The sequence below is a fragment of the Acipenser ruthenus genome, chromosome 18 (assembly GCF_902713425.1).
Source record: "Acipenser ruthenus chromosome 18, fAciRut3.2 maternal haplotype, whole genome shotgun sequence".
In the NCBI taxonomy this organism is placed as follows: domain Eukaryota; kingdom Metazoa; phylum Chordata; class Actinopteri; order Acipenseriformes; family Acipenseridae; genus Acipenser; species Acipenser ruthenus.
The window spans coordinates 28,175,913-28,193,341 of NC_081206.1; the positions used below are offsets into that span (position 1 = coordinate 28,175,913).

At 37.5% G+C, this 17,429-nt stretch overlaps 1 protein-coding gene across 8 annotated transcripts in view; it reads right to left on the reverse strand.

Moving 5' to 3' along the window:
• LOC117963883 (echinoderm microtubule-associated protein-like 5) overlaps positions 1-17,429 on the reverse strand; it is a 51,999-nt gene that overhangs the window by 7,686 nt on the left and 26,884 nt on the right. For 6 of the 8 annotated variants that reach the window (XM_058991805.1, XM_058991806.1, XM_058991807.1 and 3 more), the window contains 21 exons: positions 17,052-17,308; positions 16,266-16,478; positions 15,936-16,103; positions 14,662-14,768; positions 14,413-14,531; positions 13,390-13,576; positions 13,063-13,168; positions 11,918-12,011; positions 10,455-10,555; positions 10,022-10,215; positions 9,011-9,122; positions 8,454-8,581; positions 7,961-8,102; positions 7,591-7,743; positions 7,071-7,202; positions 6,502-6,590; positions 6,058-6,234; positions 5,308-5,509; positions 4,882-5,008; positions 422-500; positions 88-217 (listed from right to left, as the gene is read on the reverse strand). In XM_058991805.1, coding sequence (XP_058847788.1) covers positions 88-217; positions 422-500; positions 4,882-5,008; positions 5,308-5,509; positions 6,058-6,234; positions 6,502-6,590; positions 7,071-7,202; positions 7,591-7,743; positions 7,961-8,102; positions 8,454-8,581; positions 9,011-9,122; positions 10,022-10,215; positions 10,455-10,555; positions 11,918-12,011; positions 13,063-13,168; positions 13,390-13,576; positions 14,413-14,531; positions 14,662-14,768; positions 15,936-16,103; positions 16,266-16,478; positions 17,052-17,308 — 3,017 coding nt within the window. Of the gene's footprint in view, positions 1-87; positions 218-421; positions 514-4,025; positions 4,256-4,881; positions 5,009-5,307; positions 5,510-6,057; positions 6,235-6,501; positions 6,591-7,070; positions 7,203-7,590; positions 7,744-7,960; positions 8,103-8,453; positions 8,582-9,010; positions 9,123-10,021; positions 10,216-10,454; positions 10,556-11,917; positions 12,012-13,062; positions 13,169-13,389; positions 13,577-14,412; positions 14,532-14,661; positions 14,769-15,935; positions 16,104-16,265; positions 16,479-17,051; positions 17,309-17,429 lie in introns of those variants that run through there. The other 2 variants (XR_009307709.1, XM_058991812.1) reach the window with 2 other exon arrangements.

Consider the following 17,429-nt stretch of genomic DNA (forward strand, 5'->3'; position numbering starts at 1 on the left):
TACTCTTTTAAATCAAAGATGAAGACCACACATGTATTGTATAAAAGGTTGACGTTAAACATGTATTGGGTTGTGATTGTGCCTCACCTGTGGAAAGGTTAAATACAATCCCCACAGCTGCTGTGTGGTAAATGATGTCAGCTCCTTCATTTAAATAGTGGACGTTGTTACGACAGTCATTTCCTCGGTAGCCAAACACAAGTTCCAAGACCAGATCCTAGCAATCAAATATATGATGTTAGCTATTCTATTACACAACACAATACCTTGCTTTTAATTTAAACACTTGGAAATATCCAGTAAAAATACGGTAAGCATTAGTTAGTGTGGTTCTGCTGATTTCAACTACAGAAAAGCTTTGAAATATATATTTTTTAATGGAAACTGTGCTTTGACTGCGACAGCTCCCAGTAATACTCACTTCAATCTGCCTCTTCTTTTTGCCCACGTTATTTGTCTGCAGTTTCTCAGGCTGTGGCAGCGCCCTACTTACAGGTGGTCTGAAACAGAGAACTGTGAATAAGAAAAGCTGGTCTGTCACCCGTTCCATACTAGCACCGTCAAGGCTAGGCTCTCTTTAACAGGCAGTTAGCTCTACGATTACATCTTAATAACGATGACACTATCCTCATAGTGGCTATCCTACAAGGTGCCAAATAACAACACAATATATCTGATAGTGTTCACATTGCATTATGACCCACAGTATTATAGTTTTTTATTATAAGGACAGGCGCACCATAATTCCAAATGAATCCGGGGGTTACAGCTAGAAGACATTCTTTAGCATGAAAAAGACTTGAATAAACCTATTTTTTGTATAAGTCCATTGCTTATATTTCTTGCAAGAATTGACTTTACACTTGTTAAATTGTCACATATACAGGTATAAAAATACAGAACTGTATTAGTTTGTGCTGTAGAAAAAAAAAGAGCATTATTGCAAAGCAATAAAAAGTTTAATGAGCAGTGTTGGTCCACATGCAGTTTTAAAAGGTACTTGTTATATCTTTACTATAGTTCCAGTAAAACATACAGTTGTACTGTACAGAAATGAGACTTGGCGTGTGGAGGAGCCAGATGGGGGTGCTCATAAAGAACACCATCCATCTTCAGGATGGCTTCCAAATTCTAATGATCATCATCCTAGTCCTGTTATTCATCATCTGGTTCCTCCAATATGCAGTAAATTACTTTTTTTCCTTCACCAGCACTTCAACACAGTCCAGGACATGTTTGAATTAGTGTTCATTCATGCACAAAGCAACATGATCTGGTTTCAAAATAAAGGCCTATCTAAAGATGTATATTTTTCCAAGGCACACCGAGCCTAGAAACACTCTTAATGAATTCAGAATGAATTGTACACATGGTAATAAGCCATGAAACAGCCAGTCTTCAGTAATTTTGTTCCCCAAGGCTCTGGTTGCAGTGATAACACAGCAGTCTTTAATCTAAAGTTCAGATCCTCCCTCAAGCTTTATTTAACCTAAAATAACTTTAGCGTGAGACATGCAAGCACAAAGTAGACAAGTATGGTATGTTTCAGTAATGGGTATTATGTTCATGCTGCATATTGTATAGTGTATCACCAAATCAGCTTCAACAAGTGAAAGGGTTTTTTTTTTTTTTTTTACCATTCTGGTGTCAGAGAATATATGTTCCCCCAAATATTTGTTCCCCCTAGGAATATTTGTACCCCTTATTTTTTTATATTAAAGTGATCTTTCTTTGTATACAACTCTATACCCATGCATTTTCAACTAAAACCTTAACCCTAGCTCTAAACTTGTACCATCCAGTCCCCTCTGACATGTCCAGTCTCACCTACAATAATACAGGAGAACAGCCTGCAAACATTGCTCGCATTCGCTAGCATTATACAGGCACAAATTATAAAAAGAATAGGATAAATAACAAGCATGTGTAGGGGGCACATGTTCATTCCCCTGGGTGTACAGATATTCACAGAATATATGTTCCCAATATTCCTTTACACCTGTCACTAGCATATCCCATTCCCAGTGAATGAACGAGAAATGTTGTAATGGTGCTTTAGTAGAATTTAAATGCAGACATGGTGCCGCTACTGTGCATGCCAAATTCAGCGTGTATTTTGTATTGTAGTAAATATATAGAACAGCACCACCAGTGCTGTGCTCACTCCACCTTGACATGACACTAAGTGATGTCATCCTGTACTGATGTGAAGTGACAGCCTAATCAATAACTGCCCCCTTCTGTGGATTCACTTCCTTTCTCTGGAATTTGTATTATTAAACGAGACATTCGATATTGCTGGAGGCTGCCTTGCGAACAATATTGAATTCCCCTGTAATTACATGTTCCACACTGCACGATGCTGTAACATCTTCATTCTAACTCAGTGGCGTCATTGAAATCCTTTCTTGGAGGAAAGCAAAACTGGCCAATTGTCTGTTTCTTGGAAAACAGAATCCTAGCAGCAGTATGTTTCTGTTCAAATGCATTAGGAATCACGTCACGGTGAACAGGAGGGCTTTGACAATCCCTTTAATAAAACAGTATGCCAGGGGGTGCATTGTAAAAATTAAAGACTAAAATATTAGGGTAGTGATTTTATTCAAATCTTTTATTCTGGCCTAACTGACCAATTGGGTAGCCATTTGTAAGCTGTACAACACTATCCATGAAGTAAAATAGTCAAAATACAATATATTTAAAAAAAGCTATAAATACATTAAAATGACTAAAAGCTACTGTATATTGAAGGCTTATCTTTTTAAACTGTATCTCCCGTTTAAAAATGAATTATAAAAAATATGGTTACTAATTAAAAACAACGTCAATACAGTGTCATAAGACAAATGACAAGAAATTCTACCCTGATTTTGTGATATAAAATAAAGCTTTCCACTAATGTGTTGTTCAGGTTGAATTGTATTGTAATGAACTGTTATTCCTTGGTAACAATCTTAACCACCTTTTACAGCATGTTCTAGACGTTTGGATGAATTGAAATGATTGTAAATGTAATCATCTCCTTAATATATTGCTTCTGTGGGAAATAATAATAACGTACACAGAATGAATTTGCGTAAATGATGTGAAATGTAATAGAAATGTGGAAATGATTACCTGGATCCTCTTCTCAGCAGCAAGCAATAGAGAAGAGAAGTAAGTTAGTTACTGGGTAATGCGGTCAAGCTGTTTAGAGCACTTCCAAAATAACACCAAAACACAACCTTTCCTTTAACAGAGACACAAGATACAAAACTATCAGGCGGGTTAAGAAAGGAAGGGAGGCAGTCCACTACCCCCTAAATTTCAAGTTTCAAATCAGGATTACTTGATGTTTTTATAAACTATCAGCAATACCCTGTAGCACGTCTATATGCTTAAAAAATGCATCTGTAACAAAAATAATAAGAAAAAAAAAACACAAGGTTAAAGTTAATACGTTTTATAAAGAAATACTTTATATACTCTCTGAATTTGCTAAATATATTTTTATTGCATGTTCATTATTCCATCCAATGCGTTGCTCCTGCATGTTTCAGAGGGGCTGTAACAAGTGCACGCCCCCTAGTGGTCGTTTTTATACTGGCCCATTGCAAAGATTCCAACTTTCCACAGTACAATGGTAAAATGCAGGGGGGTTTCTCAAGCACTCCAAATGTCTATGAGTGCAAAAACAATCACACATTATGATAAAGAACATACGTCATGAGATAATAGTTTTTTTAATGCAAATTCAGTGGTTAAAAGTATTATTTTAAATATATACTGTGTCGCAGTGTATACAGACTGGGATCAGTTGCACTAGCTTTTTACATGGAGGGGGAAAAAAACAAACAGACATCCCTATTCTGTACAGTGAAAACCCTCTATTCTGAATAGTGTGAATGAGGAGCGGATCGTAAAACTGAGGAAGATCTTCAGAGTGCCAGCAAATTGAAAGGGACGGTCACAAGGAGATCTGCTGTACTGCTCCACATTCCATAATTGCACAAACTTATCACACCCCCCCCCCCCCCTCCCCCTCCAGTTAAAAAGCTATTTAAACTGGTTCCCAGTTGGGCCTTTAAGACCATTTTGCCACACATGAATATGTGATGCGTGGTACAGATATCGAAAATGGTAAGACATCAGAAAGATGGATCGACTGAAGAGAAGGACACCTATTTTTTAAATGTATGATGATTGTAGTGATTGAAAATGACAGTATGCATTTATTTGTATTTTTATAATGTAACCTTACCTTACTACTCCCTGCCTTCATAGGAAGCAAAGGAAAGCGCACCAGGAACAATTAGAAAAGAGAAATTGTACAGAACAGTAAAAGAAAATGTAACTTTTCTATTACTTTCTCAGTTGCAGCTGTGACTATCTGATGTACCCCCTCGCTTATTTATTGGCAGGAAAGATATTGGAATGAAAGGGAAAGAGTATTAAAAGGTTCTTCATTGTATTGAGATTTTATAGAATGTATCTGATCAAATTAGGTAGGAAACCGTTCATGGCAGTTTTTCATAGTGACATGCATTGTGGTATACTTGCAGACCCACTGAAATGCAAGGGAGTGTTGGAAATCGAGGACATCACTTCCATGGAGAGTTTGCGCAGTAAACTGGGATTACTGCTTTGCCAAGGATTCCCTTTTATTTTTGATAAATTTAGACTGCCCAATTATGTTACCCCTGATTTTAGTGTGTGCTGTGTAGTTTAGATCCCACCAAAATACAAACAGAATCATTTAATGGATAGTACAGACTCGTTTGAACACACACACACACACACACACACACACACACAGACAGAGAGAACCTTACTGGTCTACAATACCTTTTTACACCCATACTGTGAAATACATTCTGTATTGTTCTCAACTCCGCCAGGTACCTTTCATCCACAGATGGCTCCTTTTGTTGCAGATGGGGTTTAATTCCCAACATCTGCCGGACATTTGTTGATAAGGCCTTGATGGTATAATTCATTTCATTTTCCCTTGTCACATCGCTGTCATAACCTTTAAAAGATAAAGATTAAGTACAACAATGTACAGCATGGTTATAAACTCACTTTCACTAACACTTGTTTTCTACGGGAGGTTTTGTTTGATGAAAAAAAAAACAATGTTATTCAATGTAAATTCAAGGATTTTCTTTTTTTTTTTTTAAGTTAAGGGTATCATAGTTACAGGCTGTGCCTCCAAGGATAGTCAGATCCTCTCCACACATCATGACATTGTAACATTCTTATTTGTTTACATTATGCCTTTGGGACGTTTTCTTCCAGTAACGCCTTGGCCTCAGAGTTGACACTTACCTCCATCATTTTCCGACTCTATGTCTGACTCCTCACTGTCACACTGTCTGGTGTCTCTGTGTCCCTCCGCTTCATGTGTCCAGATCATCAGCGAGGTGTCTGCCCCCCCAGCAGTCACCAGCAGAGCATCGTCATGTGTCCACCGCACGTTAGTTACATGGGTGCTGTGAGCAACATATCTCTTGAACTTCCCAAATTTCCCCTAAAGAAAAATATTGATAAACAATTTGGATAAAACTATGCATCCCAGATTAATAATAATAATAATAATAATAATAATAATAATAATAATAATAATAATAATAATAATAATAATAACAACCAGTACAGTATACTATAATAATACAACTGTAAAATCAATTGATGCAACCGAAAATGAATCGGGACATAACTTTTACTGACGCTGTTGCAAAAGGTTTTACTGATGAGCCAGATCCAGCACAGCCCAACAACTGAACGACTGGGAACCCATCATAGAAAGGGGTTAAAGCATGACTTCACAAAATACGTTTTAAAAGTATGTGGGTAACTCGTCACAGTGTTCTACTGACTGTTATAATCTAACTCCATGGGGAATTATTCATCTTAATAAACATGGTAATAAAACTGTACGGCACAATAGTTCCTTTGATGCAGCTAACCACTAAATACAAGATGCACATCTGTGTGGCACTGTTGAACTGGTGCAATAGTCCGGAAGCATCATCCGATATGTTTGCTGTTAGATAGAGAGCCGGTTTCCTCTCTTACCTTAACTGGGTATCGAAACAGCTTCACATATCCAAAGTCATCCCCTGTGGCCAGGACCTTTCCATCACTTGATAAAGAGGAAGCAGTCACCTCTGTGACATCACTGACCACAGGCCAGATCCCCTCACACGAAGGCCCCAGAACACAGCTCCAAGAGGACCAATCAATCTTCTCTGTCTAAGGAAAGAGAAATTCTGTCTATATATATGCCTGATCATTTCCAGCTTATTTCCGCTACAATATATGAAGAGCTAAAATAAAATTCAGATCCGCTTGGGAGATAACTGTCATTAAAACTAAAAATAATAAGAGAAGAACTGGCGTTTAAAAACTGCTTCATTGCTAATGCCAGACTGCTCATTAAATATTTCTCTCCGGAAAACAAGTTTTAAGTAGGACAACATTTAGCAGAGCAGCCTTGATTTCATTTCAGTGCCTTCATACCTCAGATACAGGAATAGTCTGCTTCTTTCCACGGGGAGCTTCAAAGAATAACTGCTCTTTAGCACCAGTGTTTACTTGTAGTAGCTTCCCTGTTTCAAAAAATAGGTTAAACGAACATGTAATACACTATTGCCAATGTTTTCATACGAAACCATAAACAAAGAGCATCACATGGTGAAGAACTCAAATAATTACCATCATTACAAATTAAACAGGACACAGGGCCACAATGTGGAGGTACCATAGTGGAGCTAAACTAGGTAACACAATTACCAGTACAATGCTGATAAACAGCTGATTATATAGAGGAGCCAGCGCCACATGAATTTATGTAAGGAATAAATCAACCACAATGGTCACATGTTTCTATCAAGTACTCTGTAAATTCAGATGAAATTCAGCTTACCTCCAGCAATAGGGAATAAAAAGACAACTCAATATAGAATGGAAACCCTGAGCCACCCAGAGCATTTGCAAGCTGTTTAGTTTTTCAATATTCACGGCCACTGTTGCTAACATATGCTTGCTGCATGCTGTTCACAAACGCACATGTGTGTTGATGCCCATACCTCTCTTGTCCCAGTCCAGGTGAGTTATGTAGCTCTGTGACCCTTTACAGACTCCGACACGCTTGCTGCTCATTACGTTGTAAATATCCACAAAGCTGTCACAGGAAGCAACGGCAAGGTATTTACCAGCACCTAACAATGAACAGATCCCTTCATTTAGAAATGAATACTAAACCGTGTTCCTCATTCCAATGCATGCCCCTTTTTTTATTTTTTTACATTAATCGACATTTCTGTAAAATAGTTTTACATTGTTTTTCATATTAGAGAAAATACACTTGCCATATTACCATGTAATCCTCATCAATCATTTCTGGTATCTACCTCCCACCCATTACACGAATATCAAGTTTAAAATGAAAATAAACATGCACTCAGTTAGAATGCTTAAGTCAATTAGCCTCCGTGTGCTTACAGTCTTCCTCAGCAGAATGAGGCATTAACAATAATCGTACAAAAACCTGCTTCTTTTCACACTGCTGTTTAATAGACAATCCTCCAGTGCACTGCAAGCACTAACCTGGAGAAAACCGAATATCTGAAATGACATCCTTTCTGTGGTGAAAAGAGACGAGATCTTCAAGTGTGTCTGCGTTTACAATGAGAAAACTTCCATCGTTGAGTCCAACAGCCAGAGCCTTCCCATCGGGTGAGAAGCAGCAGCACCGGCCTCCTGAAACACATGCGAGAAATATTAGTCCTCCAGCAATTGTATCTTCACTCTCCAGAAAAGGACACTATTCACCAAGTTGTAGCTCACCATTTCACCCACTGGACTGAACATGTCTTGTTGCAAATTAATTTAAGTAATTTCGGGACCTGTTCACTAAACTTCATCCAATTGCACAGAACAATTGGAAGAGAAGTCCTTGTCTAGGAATTTCACTTACCCTTCTTGAGCTTTCGAACCGCTAGCATGCAGTGGCTTGGGGAGAGGTCCCATATACGAAGGGTTTTATCATCACTGACAGTGGCACAGATCGGTAAATGAGGATGAGTGGCCAGGCCCCACACTTCCCCCTCCATGTGACCCTGTCGATATGTTTCATTAGAACATTTAAAAAAAAAAAAAAAAGATACAGTAAAAGAGATGGGCTTCAATTACAATGCATCGCAGTCAAGGTAACTGGAACCATTTTTAAGAGTTGCGGACATGCACAATAACATAAGCCACCAGAATTCTTATGATTTGTTTTAATAAGAAACGCTGGTCTGGGACAGGTAGTCAGGTTGGTTTTACTTTGTAATTACAAAGAAGCATGTCAGGATCTAACAGTTGAAGCTTGACAGCTATACAAATACCTTCCTGAAAAAGTAAAAAAAATAAATAATAATAATTAAAAAAAATTAAAAAAATCTTCTCGATACATAACTGCACCTTACCTGGACCAGTAGGGTTATTGGTCCACTTTTATCAACTTCTAGGATTTCTCCGTTCTTTGTACCCACTAAAATATGGCCATGACCTAATGATATGGCACGGATGGAAGGGTTGTCTTCCAGCAACAGGCCTACAGGTTTTCAAAAAGAATAGATGTTAAATATTAAACTTTTAACAACAGAAATTAAACCCGTCAGCTGACAAAACACTCTCGACTAGCTATTATTTATGCAAGGATACTGTGTATCTGTATATCCTTGTACAGCAACCGAGTGGTTCAGGGCTCTGCCTCTGTTTTATATACACGTACTGTACTAGGTACAGTGTAGGGGCTGTTAAGGATAACCCCCACCTTGCGCTACATGCTCTTAGGGCATGACAAATCTAAGCCAAAAAATTGCGATTCTATTAAGGTGTCCAAATTCTCCAACGCTTCTTAAAGATAACTGAACACATTTTTTCCCCCAACGTGTTTACAAAAATTACAAAATGATTCAACCTACACCATGAATACAGTATGTAACAAAAAAGAAAACAGATGAAAAGTCCAGTCCTGTACCTTTGGAACCAGGTGCAAGCACAGCTCGCTTGACGGCGTAGGTTTTGAGGCAATGCTCAAAGGTGTCGTCCCAGAGAGCCACAACTCCGTCCTTCCCGCCCGTCACAAACCCCTAACGAAACACAGAGCTAGTCAGAGTGTAACAGTCGACAGCCCTAATGGCACACAGAGCTAGTCAGGGTTTAACAGTCAACAGCCCATCAGGACAGGATGACAGAATCACAATGATGAGGCAACAAAAGACTACAGCTGAAGCATCCCAGAAGAAAATAACCCAGCAGATCTCACTCTGACAGAAATTGGACAGCAAAAAAAAATATATATATATATATATATATACATATATACTGGCTTTTTTTGAGTCTCACGATTTTTTGAGCCTTAACAGCCTTAAGAGTGAAACATCATACACCATATAAGCACATATTTGACCACAAAATAAAGAATGTCTTGTACATGCACAACACATCTTGGTATATGGTTATGGCTGACAGTTACCAAAAGAGTACATTTTAGAAAATGAAGATCGTTTTTCACATGTTCTTTAATCAAACGTGTAGCAAAACAGTTAAACCTCACAGGTTAAAAACACTGCTTCTGAAACTATATCGACAAACATAAATTAAGCTTCAGTTTGTAGGACTTACTATAATTATGATTATTATATAGACTCTTATATATTTAATAATGCGTCCATAATGTTGTGTTTATCACAGGTTTTGCAAATAGATAAATATACTTTAAAAATACACAGACAAAAACAATAAAGAGATGCAAAGTGATCATCCATGTGAATAATATCTGGACATCTACAATATCAGGCTTTTCAATGGAAGCCGACTGTCAAGCCAAATCAGATCTCTTTTTGTTGCTTTTAACTTAAGTAACATAAAGATGATATGATGTGTGTGCGTTTATAGAAATAAATATCCCAGCTTGGGCTGATTGGGGTCTTAACCCATCATGAACAGAAATGCAGATTCAATGTTGGTTAAAACAAGTTGCTCTTACTTTCTCCAAGGCATGCATGCTGAAGACAGGCCCATCGTGGGCCTTGATGGTTTTAATCAGATACATGTCTTTCCAGATGCATATGTCCCCAGTTGAGGTTCCTGAGAAGACCATCTCCTCTGTCCAGCCGTACACAGCACACATCATTGTTTCAGTCTTCCCCATGTTTCCTTTCCTCCCAATAAGACCTCCACCTGCAGCAGCAAACCGAACGCTCACTTTCAATGCACTTTTCAAGTTCAGCGCACTGTTTACAGAGCATGGACTAAAAGGTTAACGGTTGCTATAGGGATGCAATGCCACATAAATAAGTATGGAATGCATCATGGAGTGAGTATTATTATATATTTTATTATTTTAGTTCATAGTTCATGTGAAATTACATTTGAATTCCTGGGTACCTGTAAAATATCAGCCTTTATTTCAGCCATACCTGCTTTGTGCCAGAATTTGATATGCTTTATTCCTGCTGTAATGAGCTTCTCGGGCATGTATGGATTGATCTTGATGACAAAGATTTTATCTTTGCTTCCCCTGAAAATAATACAAACGATCATGAATATTATATATATATATATATATATATATATATATATATATATATATATATATATATATACACACAACTATGGCCAAAAGTTTTGCATCACCCTACAGAATTAACAAATTTTGCTTCATAAATTTGAATGAAAGCTGCTAAATAATGTTACATTAACATATTGAATTACATACCACTTAGTAGTTTTCCATATACTTAATGAAAAATTGACAAACATTTTAAAATGTGACATTTCAAAATCCAACATGAAATACTGTCCTACTATTATGGCTTCCGGTAGACTTTTGTGATATCATTTAGTTTCTTTGATTACATGATGCTAAGTTCTAAATTATGTACATATAGATTTTTGTTTTTAAATTATCTCTCAATCTTAAAATTAAAAGTGATGCAAAACTTTTGGTCATAGCTGTATATTAGGATCTTAACCCATTATTAAAAAATCCAGATTAATGTTAGTTATAAATAATTCTGCAAAACAAGTTTCTCTTTCTTTTTCTTAGGTATGCATGCTATATATTAACATCCCACAAAATGTTAAAATACATGCTAGAAAGAGAATTGTAGCTCTTTAATGCAGGTGTTTAAGTAAGCCAGGCTTCGGCCTCCGTGTGTCCCCTGAGATGAACCTGAACTAAACCAATGAGTTTTAGAATGTCATTGTACAAGGCAGGCTCTGTCAGATTAGTTTAGCACTGACTGCTTCAGCAGACTGGTGAATATAGTGAATGCAAAGCAGATTACATTGCCAGAATTTTTCTTGTTTGTTTGAAATAACAAATGCACATATTTTAAAAAACATTTCGTAATTAAAACTGAAAGACCATTACATGGATTGTAAACGACTCACTGGAGCAGGAAACAACTTGCAGAAACAGACTGCAATAAAACGCAATGTGAAAAATCAAGAGCGAGCAGAGGAGGAAGATCAGTGGAAGATGAATCTCCTTTTTTTATTGCTGCTGTGACAGGGTTAAGTGGTCGCCGTCCTGGAAGAAAAATTATTTCCAAACCAGAAGGGATCCACATTATAATTGATCGTGTTTGGGAAGGCAAGACACAGCAAGATTTAATTTGACGTCTAGGTAATAGTGGCTCAGTACTTAATATTTAAAATATTATAAATGAAGCCCATTTCTACATTAATAATCTACAATCAGTATTTCAGTCCGGTGCATTGAGGAACGGACATGATTTACAAGATGATTTATAAAGTCTCTCTTAGAGGAATTCCAGCTAATAAATCAATTAGAAATGTAACCTTGACGTGCAGTGCTATTTCAATAGGCTTTTGGATAACAATGAGCCCCACATGTAGCTCGGATTTCTGGACCTACCTGATTGCTGATTGTTTTTCTCCCTTTCTCCAGTCCCACAGAACAATAGTGTGATTGTCATCGAGTCCCACCGAAGCCAAGCGCTTACCATCCGCTAATAAAAAAATGGACATGAGATCAACCAAGAAGCCCCAAAAAAATCACGAATATTCCTCCATCTCTTCTATTTTTTCCCCCTGTGAACTGGAATGAATGTTAATATCACCCTCGGTTTGCCCGTGTTCGCTTCTTTTTATTACCCATATCTGTGTTTTCAGACAGTATTTCAAAAGCACTATTGAGAAGGATTATTCGTATCTCCCCACTGAAATTAGAATCACTTGGTTGAACATTCGTAACGCAACACTTTTGGTTTATTAATGGCTGACAATACTTCTAAACCACAGGGTTTGGTAAGAGATCCCAAGGATTGCTATGCAAGTGAACACACAAAGCTACTGAGCATTCGTGGTGTGGACAGAGCTGCACAGGGCAGTTCATAAAGTGCCGTTTGGATCAGGTTTAGCTGAGACTGCAGAAATCAATACCTACCTACTCCAATTCAATGCAAAGGTGTACCACATAAGCATTTATTACAATTGCATATAGAATGCATCTTCTAATCTTTAAAACTTACATTAATAATAATAATAATAATAATAATAATAATAATAATAATAATAATAATTATTATTATTATTATTATTATTATTATTATCTTGGCTCGGAATGATTTCTCCTGCAGAGTACCTGTACTTTATTGAATAACAAAACCATTTAATTTAAATTTTAAAAACATCTTACCCTGACAGCCACACAGAGCTCCCTAGTGCATTTTACAAACACAGCACATTCAGAGTATTGGCCAGACTAATTAAAAGCTCTCTTGGTAGTGGTAGAAGGATTGCAACCATGTTTCAGGCACAAGTGAAGCCATTAGGGACTGTATTGTGTTTTTTTCTTTTTAGGATTCTAGAAATAGGAACCATCCAGCAATAGACATGAACCAGATTAAATAAAGGAACCCCCCCCCACCCAAGGGAACTGTAATAGGCCTTAAATTAGGAAGCAGGTTATGCGAAGCGACTTCCTTTTCTTTATCAGTTTTATTAAGCCATTAAATCTTATAAAATGTATTTCTAGTTGTACAGCTTTGTGTGTAATACCTGAGAAATCAACAGCACAAACTCCATACTGGTGGTGCCCTTTTAATACTGACAAGGTTTTCAGCATCTCAGAGTCCCATATATGAATGGAGGAATCTCGTCCCACCTAGAAAAAAAAAATACTAATAAAAAATAGTGCAACAGATAACAAAGTCATCAGTATTTAAACGTACTTTACATGTAATGTCATTGGGCCATCTTTATGGACTCTGGGTGTAGAAAGGGAAAGTGGATTTGTCCAGTCATGGAGTTAGGCAATGGCTTTTTTTAAAAGCACACCTTCAAAAATTAAAAATAAAATTGTGCAAAAGCTTTCCACAGCTTTACCTGGCCTGTTGCCACATAGTCCTTCAGCGGGTGAATGGCTAAACACAGGATGTCATCATCGTGTCCCAGGTAGAAGCGCTGTGTGTTCTGCTGTCGATTGTACACCACTCCCACTCCAGCCACGTGGTACACAATCTCCCCAGTCTGGGTGTAAAAGAGGTTGCTCCTGCAGTCATAACCCCTGTACCTGATTCCATGCAGAACAGATACAAAAATACTCAGAGATCCATGACAAAAAGCACCATACGCACCAACACTTACAGTATTTATGACTCATCTGAAGGTATCATACCACGGAGCATTAAATAATTCAGTGCCTACACTAGGTAGTTGCATTGCATTGTGATCTAGACTAAAACCCATATTTTTTCAGCAGCTTTGCTCTGCACTAGAGAACTGTTTGTTAAACACCTTGAAATGCTCATCTACAGGAAAGGTGGTACGAGAAGAATATATATTATATCATTGTATTGTACTGTATTGTATTGTATTACATTGCATTGTGCAAGATTGGAATTGATCCCTTCCTATCAATATACCTGACAGCATCTCGAAGGTACTAAGCAGGGAACAACATATACAAAAACTGTGCTTAGCTTCAGGGTCAGTACTATTTATTGCCCTTTAAAAGGTCATGCCTTTTTTCAAAGGATGTACAGATTACAGGTGAGCTCAAAGTGGAACAGGAAAGGAGATGCCTCTCCTTCTTAGTATCTAACCATCATTACCCCTCCGCCCATCTGCAATGCCGCACTGACATTTTGTACAGTAACTGTGAAATACCGGACATCTTTAGCATCTTTTGCTCCAATGTAAAAGTTGCACCATTTTTGTTATAAAAAGAAGCACATACCCCCCCCCCCCCATCAAGAATATAAATGACGCATTACCGCACATGAAGAATAGTACTTCAGTACTTCATAACAAAATACCCATAGGTATTTTCAGCAAAATCAAAAAAGAGTGTCTCCCAAGATACAGACCTCAATAGCTCAGACAGCCAGTTGTCAGTACTGTGCTTACCCATGGATGAAGTGCAGTCGAACGCTGCTGCTCGGAGGGCTCACCCTTTTCTTTGTTGCAGATGCTCTCTGTTTTTCTTTGCATTGCTCTTTAAGCTGAGGTAGATCTTCTTTGTAAACCTTTGTAAAAAAAGAAACGTATATGCAGTTGATTTTCCCAATGCATCCCTAAAGCAACTTGTGTAGTTAAATACTGGTGCAATACTTGAACATAGCTACTGACAGAGCAGTAGACCTGCAGGACACAAACCTGTCGTCGATAAGTGAGCTGGGTTTCCTGCTCAATTTCGGAGTCCATCTCTGGCACATCTGACTGATCCGAATCCGATTCTTCACTGTGGGATTCTGTTAAGGTTTCTGCAATTTAAAAAAAGTAGCACCTCAAGCTTCTGACTGAATCCAAAGTACTTTGTTAAACCGAATGTAATACCCTGAACCTAACAAGGTCTGAAGATTGTCACAGTTGTTTCATAATTGACAGGGGATAGGTACGTCTGTGTTGTAAAGACCATCACAATTCAAAAGCAATTTAAAAACAATCTAAAGAAATTTATGAAGCTCTTATAAAACCAGCTCTGATAATGCCTTTGTTTGGATTGCTATTACTCTAGTGTGCCAAAATAAGCAAAAACAGACGTGGTCTTTAAATCACAAGGGGTTCTGAGCATGGCTAACTCACATAGATGCTTCTCTTTATTGTAACTAGATGTTGCTTTTCAAAAGCAGTGTTCCTGGCCTTTTAACACAACACACTTTCCTTAACAGGAATGTGCCTTCACATACCATTATACTAACTGTAGGCAGTTAGTAGGGCATTGTTTACAGCTAAACCACAGCTCAAAAGATCTGCTCTTCATGCAGCTCTTCCAGTTGTAAATGGTAAAAAAGCATTACTTATACTGGGAAATGAAAGCAGACCAGGCTAATGGACAGAACACAAAACACTGAAGGTGATTTGAAATAAAAAATATATTATTCAGTAGGTTTAAAACATTTAAATGGTTTACTTTGCAGCAAATTAAAAGCCCATTTTTGATGTCGTACTAGACTTTGTTTATAAGAAGCCATAGGCATGCTGGTGTCTGGTCATGTTAATATTGATGAAGAGATGAATTATAAATAAATTCGGGTTCAGCTCAAACATCTCCAGGTTTGACGCACGCGGGGTCCTTTTTTAAAATGTGGAAGTGGGGGTGCACATCTCATTGCATATGTTAATAAGTTAGAAGATAAAGGAGAACTGGCCAGTGTTCCATGTTGGGCAGTTCACAATTAAGATTATGAGCCCCAGTGATTTGGTATAGAAATGCACATTTATTGTAACTGTTTGCTGTACGAAGAATTCATTTGGGACAATCCACTAGGGGTTTATTATATTTATTTTCTGTACCTGTACGTAAAGATTCTAGAACAAGCACATGCTGAAAATTCAAGTTGGAAGTAATCCTAATTATATATATATATATATATATATATATATATATATATATAAAATGCAGAAGTTATATAATGCAAATGACCTACCTTGAGGTGCTATATGAAGGGCATCTTTAGATTTTCTTTCTGGGATAAACTTCCACTGGAATACAGAATGATCGGCTCCACCAATAGTAATAACCCACTGATAATCATGTGACCACCTGGCATTTGTTATATGAGCTGAATGACCTAAATATTTTTTAAACTTTGCGCCTGAGGACAGATGGGAAAAACATGTCACATAGTTTACACGGTATTAAAAAGGTCTATTGGTATTCTGTTTATTTCAGTAGAGTGAGTTTTAAATACATATTGTTTATGTGGCTGGCCTTTAAACAATGTATACGGTACAGAACAAAAATAAAGAGTACAAACCTTTCTTTAAACAAGGATATCGAAACAGTTTTACTAATCCATAGTCATCGGCAGTGACTAAAACTTGATTATTAAAGTTTGCATCTACTGAATTAATGTCATTAATATCCGAATATTTAGGCCATATTCCATTCACTTCTGGACCCAGTGAGCAGGTCCAGGTGGACCACTGTACGAGTTTGAACTCTTCTTTATTAGTGACCTCCTTACCACCTGAACAAAATAGAGGAAGAAATACAGATTGCTTTGAATAAATCATTACAAAGGAAACACGCTGTGAAAAGTGATTACAGATAAATTGGAGGAATCAATAGGCTAACCATCCAAGAGAGGCTAAGAATGAATAATGAAAAGCTGCAGGCTACTATAAAAAAATATATCCCACTTTAATGCCCTGTCAGACAGAGAGGACATTTAATTTATTTATTTTTTGTTAATAGTGCATTATGTTAAATCAGCAAGGCAGAATTACTTAAAAAGGGGGGAGGGAGTGGATCAATCTGTACCTTCCTGGATAGGCTGAATTTTACAGCAGGGTATAGGTTGATCAAATCGACCCCCAATATTAGTTTCTTTCTCAAGGCAAATGGTATCCACAATATACAGGTTTGATGGAATGGAATCAGGACCCAACAAATAAAACTTACAGTGCTGATTTCCAACGCATTCATATTCTACATATCTACACAGTGCAACCCCCAGGAGTGTTGTAGAGATAATACACCTGTCTGATCAATCCCTACAATGTGGAATTGAAAATACATTTTTAAAATGCTGTATCCTTACTTGGCATTTTGTATAAGAGTCTTTTTCCACTTCCGTCATTGGTTTGCAAATATTTGCTGTCTGTAGACCAGTCCATATGGGTTATGAAACTGGTAGAGCCAACGCACTCTCCCACTTTCTTGTAGCGCTGTACAACTCCATAAATATCCACCGAGTTCTCATTGGAGCCCACAGCCAGATGCGCCCCATCAGGGGAATATTTTAACTCATGAATGGCCTCCTTTCTGTCCTTGACATGAACGACCTCAGTCATGTCTCTGAATCAGGGAGAAAATTAAACAAAAGGGAATAATCTAAACAAAGCAGGACAATATGTTGTCTAATCACACACTGTAAGAAAAGCATTAACACTTTACAAGTGGGGGAGGGGGTTAAACA